General features: G+C 44.3%; 1 protein-coding gene across 6 annotated transcripts in view; it reads right to left on the reverse strand.

Moving 5' to 3' along the window:
• DAAM2 (dishevelled associated activator of morphogenesis 2) overlaps positions 1–14,457 on the reverse strand; it is a 115,618-nt gene that overhangs the window by 40,084 nt on the left and 61,077 nt on the right. For all 6 annotated transcript variants that reach the window (XM_077904130.1, XM_077904131.1, XM_077904132.1 and 3 more), the window contains 4 exons: positions 12,780–13,005; positions 7,195–7,284; positions 4,184–4,258; positions 3,638–3,732 (listed from right to left, as the gene is read on the reverse strand). In XM_077904130.1, coding sequence (XP_077760256.1) covers positions 3,638–3,732; positions 4,184–4,258; positions 7,195–7,284; positions 12,780–12,947 — 428 coding nt within the window. In that variant the 5' untranslated portion in view covers positions 12,948–13,005. The remainder of the gene's footprint in view (positions 1–3,637; positions 3,733–4,183; positions 4,259–7,194; positions 7,285–12,779; positions 13,006–14,457) is intronic.

Genomic DNA, 14,457 nt, shown 5'->3' on the forward strand with positions numbered 1-14,457 from the left:
TATTCATGAGAAAGACGAGAGAGAGAGAGAGAGAGAGAGGCAGAGACATAGGCAGAGGGAGAAGCAGGCTCCATGCAGGGATCTTGACGCAGGACTCAATCCCGGGATTCCAGGATCACAGCCTGAGACAAAAGCAGATGCTCCACCACTGAGCCACCCAGCCATCCCTGAGCCACCCAGGCATCTCTGCACGTTATTCTATATACACTTTGCAAATAGTTACCCCCTAACCTGTGTCCCACCTACAGTAGCCACGTGGCTCATTTAGAGAGTTTACTGAAAGCACTGAAATCCTATCACCCTCACAGGAGACTGATGCCTTATTTGCACCTTAAATACCATGTATTTGCAGGTCATTGACTGTCACTGCATAGCTGTGATGGTGTATACGTGAAGGGAATGCTTATAGCAATTATTACTATAATTATCATTGCTATTAAACCTGGAAATTCATCTCCAGAGAGGATGGAGATTAAGAGAATTACAGTCGGAAGACAAAGAGGACTTCTAGACAGGGCAGCCATCAGAGTCACTGGGTCACAGGACCAAGGCTTGGGAAGGCCCTTTTCAAGGGATCCTTATGAAAATAGCTGTTATCTGGAATGTTAGAAGCAAGCATTAACAGCCATTTCGTTCAGGAGTTCCTTTTTTTAAAAAATTTTACTTATTTATTCATGAGAGACAGAGAGAGAGAGAGAGAGAGAGAGAGAAAGGCAGAGACATAGGCAGAGGGAGAAACAGGTTCCTTGCCAGGAGCCTGATACAGCATTTGATCCCAGACCCACGAATCATGCCCTGAGCCGAAGGCAGATGCTCAACGGCTGAGCCCCCCAGGCATCCCTTGTTCAGGGGTTCTTAATCTGGACTCTGTGTTCCTCTAAGGGGTCTATGGCTAACGTGCAGGGGTCTGTGAACTTGGATGGGAAAAAGAAGTTACACTTTTATTTTTGGTAACCTCTACCTGAAATGTATCATTTCTTTCTATGCTGAATGTGGGCAATAAACTACAGTGGTATTCGCAGAATCTGTGATTTTGTTACCCAAAGAAATCAGCTATTTTTATATCAAATTATAGTTGTTGCAGGTGTCTCAAACTATCATTTCCACTCATCAGCACTTCAGAATCATGGTGGTTGCCAGTTCTTACTGTTTAAAGCATAAAGAAGCACATTAATTGCTACCTCACGAATTTTGCATATTTGGTAACTGTATTTCAATTTAATTGGTTTATTATTCATCTTATCTATTTTATTATTTAAAAATATCATTCTGATAAGCAGTCAATAGGTTTCATCTGGTGCCAAAGTCATCCATAGCACATGTGCCCTCATACACGCAAACACACAAAAAGGCTTAGAACACTTGATTTCATAGAATAATAATGATCTAAGGACATGTCATAAATGGAGCTGAGGGAACCGTTGCATATAATTAATACATTTGGTCCCAACTTTATTTGTGTATTTCCATATTATTATACAAATATGTCTATAAAATAGAACATACTCTCAAGTCATTAAAATGTGTATTATTTATTTCTATTATACACTTTCCTGTATTATGCAGAATTTCCACCATGTATAACTTTTGTAAACAGAATTTTACTAAGGGGGGATCCCTGGGTGGCGCAGCGGTTTAGCGCCTGCCTTTGGCCCAGGGCGCGATCCTGGAGACCAGGGATCGAATCCCATGTCGGGCTCCCGGTGCATGGAGCCTGCTTCTCCCTCTGCCTGTGTCTCTGCCTCTCTCTCTCTCTCTCTCTGTGACTATCATAAATAAAATAAAATAAAAATTAAAAAAAAAAAAAAAAAAAAAAAAGAATTTTACTAAGGGAAAGAAAAGTAAAGTGAAGTGGGAGACAAACCTGGCAACCTTCCATCAACTCCTTTCCTCTATGTCCTCATCCTTTCTGCATCCCCTTCCCATACAAGCCCCCCGCCCCCAGCAACCACAAATGGGATTAAGATGCTCCCATTCTCCCAAGGTTCTAAGTTCTGGCTCCCAAAGTAGAAAGATTGGCCTCTACTTCACACACACGCACACACATAAATGCACACAGGCAGGCCAGTATGCTGGTAGACATTTAACAACCGGCTTTCTAAAGAAAGAAAAAAAAGGCCTGATTGTAGTGTTTCCTAATTTCTAGAGTATAAATATTCCCAGCATAGCTAATTTCAAGCTATCAATGTGACATCATTGAACATGGAGCTGGAAAGCGAAGCAACATTTATAGTACATTTGAGTCTTGAATAGCACGGATTTGAACTGTATAGATCCACTTACACGGGAGGTTTGTTCAATAAATACAGTACAATACTAGGGATGTATTTTCCTTATGATTTTCTTAACAATTTCTTTTCTGTAATTGTAAGAATACAGTATATAATATATATAACATATAAAATACATTAATCAACTCTATGTTATTGGTAAGGCTGCTGGTCAAAAGTAGGCTGTTAGTAGTTAAGTTTTGGGGTGTCAAAAGTTATATGCAGATTTTCGACTGCATGGGCATTGGCACTCCTAACAGCCACCTTGTTCAGGGTCAGCTGCATTTCCACCACGCATATACAACGAGTATACACTCAAGACCACATAGAACAGTAAAGAACATACATAAAACCAAAATGCAGTAAGATCATTAGGTAATTAGGGAGTGAAAAGTTTTAAGTATTTATTACTTTTGGTTTTGGTATAATTTACTTAGTTTTAAGTTTATATAACATCATAGTCTAATCATAGCTATGTTTAATAAGCAGCTTGCAAAACTGCTGGAAATTTAATAGTCAGTCCCCACAAGCAGCCACAAGCCAGCTCCCAGGCACCAGGAGAACCTGTGGTTCTTGTCCCACTTGGGAACTTTGCGCAATGTGGCCTAGGAAGGGGTAAGGGTCTTTCTTTTCAAAATCATCTGCTTTTCCTGGCCTGCATCACTCCTGCAGGTGGTAGACTCTTGTCCACAGACACCACATCTCCCCCTAGTGGCTGAGTATCTCTTGCCCACACTGCCCTCCTTCCTGGCCGGGGTTCTCATCCTCAGAGATCTTTCTTGTACACCTTGTCCATAAGGCCACCCTCTCTCTCATTCTGTTCTCTCAAGAAAAACAAGTACCTGCCCTCAATTTCTGCTCAGATGGCTCTTCAGGACCTGAGGTTTATGCCAAATTCTTTTTTTTTTAAAAAAAGATTTTATTTATTTATTCATGAGAGACACACACACACACACATATACACACACACAGAGGCAGAGACACAGGCAGAGGGAGAAGCAGGCTCCATGCAGGGAGCCCGATGTGGGACTCGTTCCCAGGACTCCAGATCATGTCCTGGGCCAAAGGCAGGCGCTAAACCGCTGAGCCACCCAGGGATCCCCTTATCCCACATTCCTACGTTCTTTCCCCTGGTCCCCCACATGCCCATGCTCTGAAAGCCTCCCAGCTCCTCAGAGAGAGGGGTTGGAGGAGGCCGGAAGTAGGGCTAAGTGCAGGGAACTCTAGGGGATGCCCAGGAGTAGAGCCAGCAAGGGGACAGGGACTGGGATGGGAGCAGAGCATTGGATGGAGCTTCAGAAAGTTGAGGGGGACCACCGGGTGAAGGGGCGTGGAAGGAAGTGGGAAGGGGAAACACACTGAGTCACCTCATGGGCTGTGTCCGGAGAGCTGTCTTCAGGTCTTCCACAACTTGGTTCCTCATCTCCGTCTCTTCCTCGTCAAAGGCATACAGACTCTGCATCTGAGGTAGGTGGGAAGGGGCGGAGGTTCTGCTGTGCTGCCTGAGCCCAAGCTCCCTGCACCCTTCCCCCAGGCCAGGTGTGATCCAGGAGCCACTCCGGCCTCAGGGAGAGTAAGGCCTCAAGGAATAGTTTACTAGGAGCATCAGACTCTAAGAAGACCCAGGTCCCAGTCCCAGACTTCACCTTCCTTGTCTGTGAAATAGGAGAATTATTGGTTCAGCCCATTTCCCAAGACTGTATGATATACAAATGGTTAATAGATGTTTAAATGGCCTAGACTCACACAGAGAATGGAGGGATTAAAGAAAAGAAAATCTCAGGAACAACTCAAAGGCTGCTTGCTGATCCCCAGGTGAGCAGGGTGTGAAGTTCAGGGAAAGACAAGGGAGGATCACTCTCCCTCAAAGCTTTTCCAGGTGGGCACAGGAGAGGGGCAGAGCCATTGCTCACCGCAGCCATTGAGTTGATGCGGTCGATATAATAGTCAGGCCAGCTGGTGGCCAGCTTGTTGGGGTCCTCCTGCTCCTGGAACAAGAAGAAAGATTGTATGGATCAGCTGGAAGATAGGCCTGAGATCTTGAGCCTCATTCCATGCCAGCAGATTTCCTTTCTAGCCCCACCCAGACAGGAATAACTTTGAGGAAGTTACAAAATCTCTCCAGGCTTCCATTTCTTCCTTGGTAAAATGCAGATAATGAACATGGAATCTCGTGACTGGCCAATTGACATGGGCAGAAATCACAGAGATATATGCACTTTCAATAAATAATATATATAATATAAATGTTTTTCCTGTTGTATCTGTTCCCTCTTTGCTTCTAAATAAAATATAATTCTATGTCTGTTGAACTTAATAAAAATCTGCACTTCCATTTCATATATCTGGCTTTTAAATTTGACTAATGCTATCATTCTCGTTGTATTTTACAGAAGTATTAGTTTGTGATAGTTTGGAACTTAAGTCTTTCTCTCGGATTGTTTGAGAAATACTAATATAAAGCATTTGGTGCAGTTCCTTGGCATACGGTAGGCACTCAGCAAACAGTAGCTTTACTAAAAGAGGGAGACTCCCAAATTCCTGGGTTTTGGAGAGACTCAGGAGGTGTTAGTGTAGTTTGGAGGCAGAGCACAGGGCTTTTGGCCCAGCCTTCAGGTTCCAAGAGAAAACCTCAATTCCTCACCAAGGATGGGCAAGAATAATGAGAGTTGAATAAATATTAATGCTGATTGAAGAGCTAGCCCCTCTCTTCCAGCCAAGGAATCTGGCCCTGGGTATTACACACACCTTGTTCCTTCCTGTCCCTGGTGCATTTGGACGTTCCCTCTCACCTGCCTTCTGCTAATCTTCTGCTTTCATATATGCACAAAAACTTACCTCCCCTTCCAGAACCTCACTGACAAACCACCTGCCTGCCAGTTGACCTGGACTTTGCACTGCATCCCTCGGCTACATCTACTCAAGCTTCACCAGTTTGTTTCTCAAAAATCAAATTTTAGACCAGTGGGATTTGGTCTTTGTGACTTCACATGGCTATATGTGACTTCTCTTCATGACTGAGGCCCCCTAATTCTATCTTCTGACCTTGGGGAGGGGATCACAGAACCAAAAACAAATCCACCACCAAATATATAGATCCTGCTTTTGCCAGTTCATCATTTATCCATTCCATATTGCATTAAAGGAGTACCTACTACATGCCAATAACTGTACTGAGCCCTGAAAGTACTCAATACAAAGTAAGTCTCTGTCTTCCATGGAAGAGTTTAGTGCCAGAGGCAGGGTAAAATTCTATGGTAGAACCATTTATAGTGGGCTGTGGAAGCCCAGGGTGGGAGCATCTAAAACAGAAGGCCCATAAGGGGTCTCTGAGAGGACTGAATTATTAAAGATTATTGAAGCTAAGACAGGTGGGAAGGGTGTTTCAGAGAGAAGAAACACCACATGACAAAAGAGGGGTATGTGAAAGTATGGGGGGATATCGCATGTAATCTGGTTTGGAAGGTAGAACAAGTTGTCCTTGTACTTCAGCAAATTTTTTATTTTAGTTGTGTAAGAGATCAATTCCATAGTATATCCATTTGGAAAGTGGAGAAGCATGAGACATGATTAACTACTCCTAAAGTTCATTTTTTCCTTTCTCCTATGACTTGAACTTTTTAAAGATCTTCTTTCTCACAATGAGAGTCTTGGACATAGAGCACAGTATTCTGCTAATTACAGTGTCTAGTAAATGTGCATCAAGTATACTAGACTAGTGTGCACAGCCCCTGCATCTTGCCACAGGCCCTTAGACTCCAGCAGGCTTGGGTTCTAGCAACGGTGCAGCCACTGGCCAGAACTGGCTGGGAGCTTTGGGCGAGTCCACTGCCTCCTGAGGCCATCCTTGCTTCAGATGCAGAAGAAAGGACTAGACTGAATTGTTCTGCAGCTCCTTCCAATTCTAGAGTGTTGTAGCATTCTAATCCTCCAATTTTATAAGGTCAGGGAGCCCCAGATGGGACAAATACCCTCAGGTGAGAAGAAGAAAGAAAAAAAAAAGCCATGAACAACAGGCTCAGGGAACATGAAGGAGCAATGGCTCAGAAGGCTCAGAACTGCCACAGACCTGCCTGTCTTCTCCCAGTGAAGAGCAGATCTGAGCCTCAGGTGTGGGAGTAACTGGGTCCTAACTCCCGAACTCCTATACTCTGAGGTCAAAGGAACAAGCTGCTAGTTTGAAAAAAGGGAGGATGGAGGGGAGACAAGGAAGATGGACCAAGAAGGAGAAAGGCTAAAATAGAAGAGAGGAAGAGAGATACAGAGAAAGATGTGTAAGACGCATACACATAAGAAGAAAGACCAAGGGAGACAAAGCACTGCTGCTGGGAAGCAGAGGGGAGGAGATAATATCCAATGAAGCCCCAACTGGAGCCTGGCACACCTCTTCCTAAGGAGGACCACAGTCAGGAGACTGAAGACATCTCTTATCGAAGGAGAAGAGAGGGAGGAGTAGGTAGAGAGCATGGGGGCTGATGTGTGACCCCGATGTACCTCCTGCCCTGTGAGGCTGAGTCTGGGACAGAGTGGGGGCCAAAAATTCAGAAGAGACTACCCCCACCCAGACTGAGTCCTTACAACAAAGTTGCCCTTAGGTGTGACACAGGGTGGCATACTCTCCAGGCAGGCACAAGAAGGGAGTGTGGACTTGTCATCTTTGAATCTCCTTAATGCAGCCCTACTCCTGGAACCCAATGGGCACCTGTGTCAAGGGTTTTTGAAAAACCAAATCCCATTTCCCTGAGTGTCAGCGCCATGAGAGCAGGGAATTTTTTGCCCTGATTTATTCATGGTAATTCCTTCAACACCCAGAACAATGCTGGTGTATAATAAATATCTGTTGAATGAGTAAGCAAGCATGGAGGCAAGAGCTGTCCCATGCTGGGGACCCTGAGGTGGCAATGGAAGGGGTCAGACATGGCACCTTCTTCTTGCTGCAGTAGATCTGCCATTTCTTCTCTGGAGGCAGTGCAAACACAGCCTCCCGGTTTTTGTCGGTGAGATCCAATTCATCCTGCAAAGACAAGAAATAAAACCCAGAGATGGTTAACATTAGAATACTCAATGCTACAGGAAATTGCAACTCCCCCAAACCTATCCCTCAGCCTACTATCTTCCTCCAGAGAGTATCAAAGTATGATAGGGCAATTCTTCTTTGGCTAGAAATACAGCCCTACACCACCACCCCCATTCCCTTACATCTAGCCAAGCCTGGGCTGCCTCTATCCATGCTTCCCTTACTTCGTGTCCACCCCTACTTGTCTCTACAAATTCCGCCTTCCTTCTCTAGGCTCCCTGCTCCCTGTCCATCTCCTTCCTGCATTGCTTTGCTAGTTCCTAACCCTCTTACCCCAGGTTTCTAATCTTCCTTTCCTTGTCCTTCTTAAGCTTGTCAACATCTTAAGTCAAGGCCTGACAAAGCACTCAGTCTATAGACCTAGATTTTACCCCCATCCTGCAAGTATCCCTGCCCTTTGAGTTTTTCCCCCAGAAATTCTCTGGTTCCCCCAACCTCGGCATGGTCCCAGCACAGGCTGAGGAGAGCTGATGAGGACAAGAAGCTGTGCAACTCTCCTGGCAAGAAGAGTATGCCATGGCAAGGGAGCTACTGATCTGCTTGCTACAGAGGTGTGCCTGTCAGAGGCAGCTCCTCCACTCACACAAGTCTGGGGGCTCCATCAGGATAACCCACACTTCTCAAGCAGTAGAGTTGGGTGGTTTCTGATGTCATCAAATTTAGGGTCATTCTATAGGTAGTTCGGAATAACACCGTAGGTTTGCCTGTGCCAGATGGCCTCTAATAACCTCTCTTACTGAAGATTTTTTACTCGTGATTCATGAGCTATGCCAAGGCTCATCAAAGACATAGTTAATAGGCCACAGTAAACATAGCCTGCTTTTCAACTCAATTATTCTGAGAGCTTTCTTTTTCAAAATCAAAAGCAATACTTGCATTAAGATAGTAAAGCATACTATTAATAATCTTTGTATTTTCAAAAGTGATAAAGAGTGAAAGTAATATTAAGAAAGTCTAAGGGTCTTGAATATCAATATCCCTTTCACTATACTTTTAAGGGAGAATATTGAAGACTTTCCTTTAGGTAGATCAGAACTGTCCAATGGAAATACAATGTGAGCCAAATGTATTTTCAAGAAATTTCTAGTCATAGTAAAAATTAAAATGGAATAGTTGAAGTTATATTTAATAATAGATTTCATTTAACCCAAAATATCTAAAATATACTCATTTTAACATGTAATCAACAGAAAAAAATATCAGTGAGTTTGAAAGAAAGAAAAGCATCTAAGTGTGGTGTTTATTCCATCCTTATAGCTCCACTCAGTTCAGACCAGCCACATCTCAAATATGCAACAGCCCCAAGTGGCCACAGCTGCCCTCTTGGACAGCACATACAAAGGTAATTTGAAACAATGCCCATCACTTCACCTGCCTTTGGAACTAAAGATTCCTGCAGATCTAATGCTAAACAAAGGTTCTTCCCTAGAATCACTGTCTACATATACCAGTAACATCCTTAGTCAAGATTCCTAGCACCCTATGCTAAAGTTTCTGGAGTATTTCCTTTCCATGGTCAGAATCAGAGATCAAAGAAAGAGCAGAGATATATGCACCTTATGCTTCCTGTGCAAACTGCATCTCTTCTTTTTTTTTTTTTGCTTACACGGTTAATTCACCTGGACTGCCCTTCCTTACCACCCACCCTATGGACCCTGGTCTAATTTACCCAGGCTCAAGGTCAGCCTCTTCCAGCAAGCCTTTCAGAGCCATTCTAAGACCACCTTTTCCTTCCTGAACTCCAAAGCAGTTACATTCAAACTTGGATTCTGGTTACGTATGTATTTGTCTCTTCTCATCAGTGGTCTCTGTTGCTAAATCAATGGCTATTTCTTGGTGATTTGGCTCAGCCCAGGTAGCCTATGACTGACTGAAGATCATTCACTCCTTATTGAAGCTCCCCTAGTTACTGCGACAACCACGCTCTCCGGTAATCCCTCCAGTTTTGCTCTATGTTTGTTTTGCTCCCTTGATGTCTTTTTGTCCTCTTTCCTACCGTCACATGTTGAAGTCCCTCAGGGCACCATTCTGGGTCCCAGGGTCTCCTTCCTGTATGCTTCCCCAGATAAAGACTTTCCAGCCATTCCCAAGGACTGTTACTACTCAGACTCTCCTGAACCTGTGGCTCCTGCCCACCAATTTCCTGAGCTTCAGACCGTGGGACCCAACTGCCTCCTGTGCCTGTCTATTTTGATGCCCCTCAGGTACCTCACACATTTATATAGTGCTTAATGTTCATGCCAGGCACTGTTCTAAGTGCTTAATGTTTACTCATTTTTTTTTATCTTTTTTAATGTTTACTCATTAAACTCACAACAATCCACTTTACAGATGTGGAAATTGATGCACAGAGAGAATATGCAAACTGAGCTCATCATCCCAGGCCCCTTAAACATGAGTTTCCTCTGGTATTTCTTATCTTTTACAGGGCCGAATATCTACCCAGTTCCTCACATCAGAAACTTGGGTATTCCATGATTTCTACTCACTTCCCAAGCCCACTAAGTCCTATTATTTCCTCCTAAATAACTCTTCAATCTGTCTTCTCCATCCTCACTGATGACACTTTAGTCTAAGATATCATTCTCCCTAGCTTGGATAACACCAAAACCCTCCTAATGGTCTTCTCATAACCCCTCTTCAACAGAGAATTCTGAATGGTCTTTTAGAAGACCATCCTGCTTTGGTGACTTCCTATCAACCTTAGGATTGAGTCTGAAATCCTTACTCTCATCTTCCATGGTGAACCCCTAAAGGCCTAGCTCTTTTCTGACCAAAGATTCTCAGAGATGCTGCTTCTCCTGTTGAAGACAACCCTCTGTCATTGTTCTGTAACCCCATTCACTTCTCTAGCCATCACTCTTTTGGATCTCAGTGAAATGTCACTCTTTGTGGGAACCTTTGTGACTCCCAGTTAAGAATTTAACTTCCCCGCTAGACATTGTCACAGGTTTATGAATGTTCCCTTTCCAAACACTACTCTTGTCATTACTGTTCAAGACCAGTCTTCCCTATTAGATGTTACATGCTTGGGGGCAGGATCTGTGCCTATTGGTTTATCATAAAGTTTATGAGATCCCTACAGGTCCCAGCACACATCAGGCTCTCAAAGAATCTTTTTCATTTGTCTGCTCAATGCTGATCTCAATGCTCAAAACTAGCTCAATGTTAGTTTGCTCAGTTTGTTTGCTGAGGTTAGTTCTCCTTGCAGATATAAGACTTGTGTGACTCATCCTTGCTTTTGTCAAAGTACTTTGTAAGGAGTCCTGACCACTCCTAAGATGTTCAATAAATACTTGCTGAATAAAAGAGCCAAAGAAAGGAACATTTCTCATCCTGTCCTCCTTTCAAAGCTCATGTGTTCTGTTCAAGAAAATAGACCTGCTCTGATAATGTAAGAAATATATTTTTTATCTTTGTTCCCAGTTCATAGCATAAAATTCCCAAATCCCTTGGAATTCTATGAGTGACAAAAATTGATAGGAGCATCTTTTGCTCCTGACACAGAGCTCCTAAATCACTTGGAATCTCCTGGGTGGCAGGAGCCTCTGTTCTTCTAGTGAAACAACTCTGGTGGGACCCTAGATACCTTCATGGGGCTGGCCACCAGAAAGATCAAGCTTTGATTAGAAGCCTAGAATTTTCAGCCCCACTTCTCAAACTCTGGAAAGAGAAGAGAGACTGAAGGTGAAGGTAAAAATTTATTGTACTTACATGATGGAATGTCCATAAAAACCCCTACATGACAAGACTTAGAGGGCCTCTGGGTTGGTGACCACATTCACATGACTGGGAGGATGGTGCACACAAACTCTATAAGGCAGAAGCACCTGTGCTCAGAACAGGAGCCCTACCCTTCTGGGCCTTACTCAATGTAACCCTTCATCTAGCTGTTCATTTGTATTATTCGTAATATCTTTCATAATGAACTGGTGGTAGTAAGTGAAGTCTTTCCCTACATTCTGTGAGCCATTCTAGCAAATTATCCAACTGGAGGAGAAGATCACAGGAACACTCAGCTTGTAGCCACATCTCTCTGAAGTGTAGGTAACATGAGGACCTACTTCTGACTGGTGTCTGGGTGGGGGGCCATTTTGTGGATCTGAGATCTTCATCTGTGGGGTCTATGTTAACTCTGGGTAGTTAGTGTCAACATGGAGTTAAGTTGTAGGACACTAGTTGGTGTCTGCAATGAATTAGGGAATTGCTTGGTGTGGAAAACCCACACATTTGGGGTCAGCAGCATTCTGAGCAAAAAAACAGATCTTAGTAGTAGTAACACCAATCAGGTTCCAAATGTCATTCTAACCTAGTAAATACTTTGTCCTCTCCCACCCATGCTCCACCCTGAGAAAAGGAGGAAGGTTTCCTGAACCTGAGTTCAGGAACAACAATGAGTTTCCCTAAACCTGATGTGATGAGGAAGGTGGATAACTTTTTCCCATAACCTGCATGGTTTTATCTTATAGTGGTCCAGTTATCTGAAGAGCTAGATTGCCTTAATCAAATACAGTCATTAGCAAAATCAGGTGTGAAATCCCACTTCAAATCACATAGCATTTTTTCTCTACTGGCTTGACTACTGGCCAGCCGTGAGAATGAGTGACCAAGAGCTAATGGTAGATGAACTTGTGCTTATTACTCTATGCAGGATTCAGGCCCGAGTCCTGGGCATGGGTCCTGCATCCTTGGTCTGGCAGTCCCCTTGGCTTTGTCTCACCGTCATACCTCCAAGAAGAGGAATCATGCTTCTTTCCTGTTCTTTTTGTGGTCAGAGTATAGAGTTTCACATACTCACTTTGTGAGTGGTTCTCGCAAAGACATAGTGCGCTCTAGTCTAAATGAGCATTACAGAGTCAGGAAGAGCTGCTATCAGTGTGAAAGACAGAGCTTCCACTGCCATAAGCTAGACATGAGATATAATCACCCAGCCCTGAACTAGGCACAATAGAGGCATCTCTACCTCCATATTTCTAGTCAATCATTCCCTGCTTTAAAGATCTGGAATCTGCCTACAGATTCCCAGTCTCTCTCTTGTTCCTGTATCTGAGTTGAAAAGATCCCAGGGAAGTTCCAGAGAGCAGGAGAGAGAAAGGTGTCAAGTGTTCTGGTATTCTTCGAAGCTCCTCACTGCCTTATTTTACAAAAGCCTGGACCTGTTCCTTTCATGGTAGCCTAACTGCTGTGCCATGAGGTCTTGGAGATACGAAGTAGGTCCATTCTTCCAGGGACATGTTTCATGGTATCCAGACCAGTGAATGACTTATTTCTCCCTCACAGGTGAGGCATCCTAAGAGGCTTACCCTAGCCCCAAGCAGAGTTTCAAAGGCAGAGAGCCCTGCACATGGGTCTCTGCCCTCTGTCCTGCTCTCCCTGCTTCAGAGTCCTCCTCCCCCTTGTCAACATCCTCCCTTCCCTATCCCCTCACTGACCACCAGCTCTGCGAAGCGGACGTTGAGCTCCTCTGGGTTTGGGATAGGACTTGAGAACTCCATATACTGCAGAGGATGGGTGTCCCGGAGGTTGATCTCAGGAAGGCCGCTGCCCCCAAAGCAGCACAGGAAGCCCAGGCCATGGCGGCTCCTCTTGCGGGGGGCCATGGTTACTCCAGGCCAGGCGGGTAATCAGCAGGCAGATGCCCTAGGTCCTCATCGTGATCTGGCCAGGAGAACAGACAGCACAGAGTGGTCAGGCAATGGCAGCCAGGTAGGCAGGGACAGTGATCACTGAGCCACCATAACTTCTTTGCCAGTTGTTAGAAGCCCTCAACCCAATAATCAGGCCCATCCTCCCTTCTCTCACAGCTTTCTGTTCCCTCCAGCTCCTTTCACCTGGAAGCATTTCTTTCCCATCGTGTCCTCTAGTATCTCCTGCCACAAACACTTTCAGATTCTCCCTTCATGCCCCGCGAGAACAGAACCGTGAATTACACCCTCTCCATGATTGTATAGTGGGTATCCTCTATCCTCTGGCAGAGCCATTTTCAGAAGGGCTCAGTCAGTCACTAGATTCATTTTAAGGTGTATAGATGCTTGATTTAAAGGTTTCATCCAGGGCAGCCCAGGTGACTCAGTGGTTTAGCACCACCTTCAGCCCAGGGTGGGATCCTGGAGACCTGGGATCAAGTCCCATGTCAGGCTCCCTGCATGGAGCCTGCTTCTCTCTCTGCCTGTGTCTCTGCCTCTCTCTCTGTGTCTCTCATGAATAAATAAATAAAATATTTTTTAAAAAATTTTTAAAATAAAGGCTTCACCCAATGGAAAAGGAAGGGCTGAAGTAGGCTGGTGGGGGGATGGCATGGCTCTTGGGAAGTAGAGGATAGAAGTCTCCAGAGGCCTGTAGGGTTTTTGCCAGTCTGTGTGCTCAGGTATGTCTAAGGTAAAGTGAACTGTCAATAGGACATAGGTTCACCCATCTATCTAGAAGGAGAGGTAACCCGGGGCAGTCACCCCTGGGGGAGTGAACCCCAAGTAAGGAAATGGAGCTGATCATTGGGATGGTGGTCTGCCAATACTGAAGAAAATCTGGTCAGATTTATTTTCCATACCAACCAAGAACAGAGGGCACCACTTTGGCCAGAGACCAAATATCATGAACACCCTACAGTTGAGCGGTCATTGTAACAGAAAACATTAAATTTCTAGCTTGCCACTGGGAAAGCCTGATTCAACGGTGCCCCAGCTCAAGGAGGAACGCCGGCTAGCCCTAGTTGTTGATGCCACAGAGGTTCTAGATAGATTAAGCCCAACTACCTGCACATAGGCTTTCCAAAAGGGCTAAAACCACCCTTGACCACTACTGGTTCCTAAATATGCTTTCAGAGAACCTGGTGTATTCAGGAAAGCTTACCCACAACACGGCTGCCCAGTCACACTTGTATATCTTCTTTTTTTTTTTTTCCACATAAAAAGGATGCTCTTTCCTCTATTATTAGCACAGATCTGGGTCAGGATTTTTTAAATTATAAAATACACATAACACAAAATTTATCATTTTAACCATTTTTATGTATATAATTCAGTGACATTACATGCGCTCACATTGCTGTGCAACCATCACTTCTATCCAACACCATGATTTGTTCATCTTGCAAAACAGAGACTCTGCATT

The sequence above is a fragment of the Canis aureus genome, chromosome 7, assembly GCF_053574225.1.
Source record: "Canis aureus isolate CA01 chromosome 7, VMU_Caureus_v.1.0, whole genome shotgun sequence".
Classification (NCBI taxonomy): domain Eukaryota; kingdom Metazoa; phylum Chordata; class Mammalia; order Carnivora; family Canidae; genus Canis; species Canis aureus.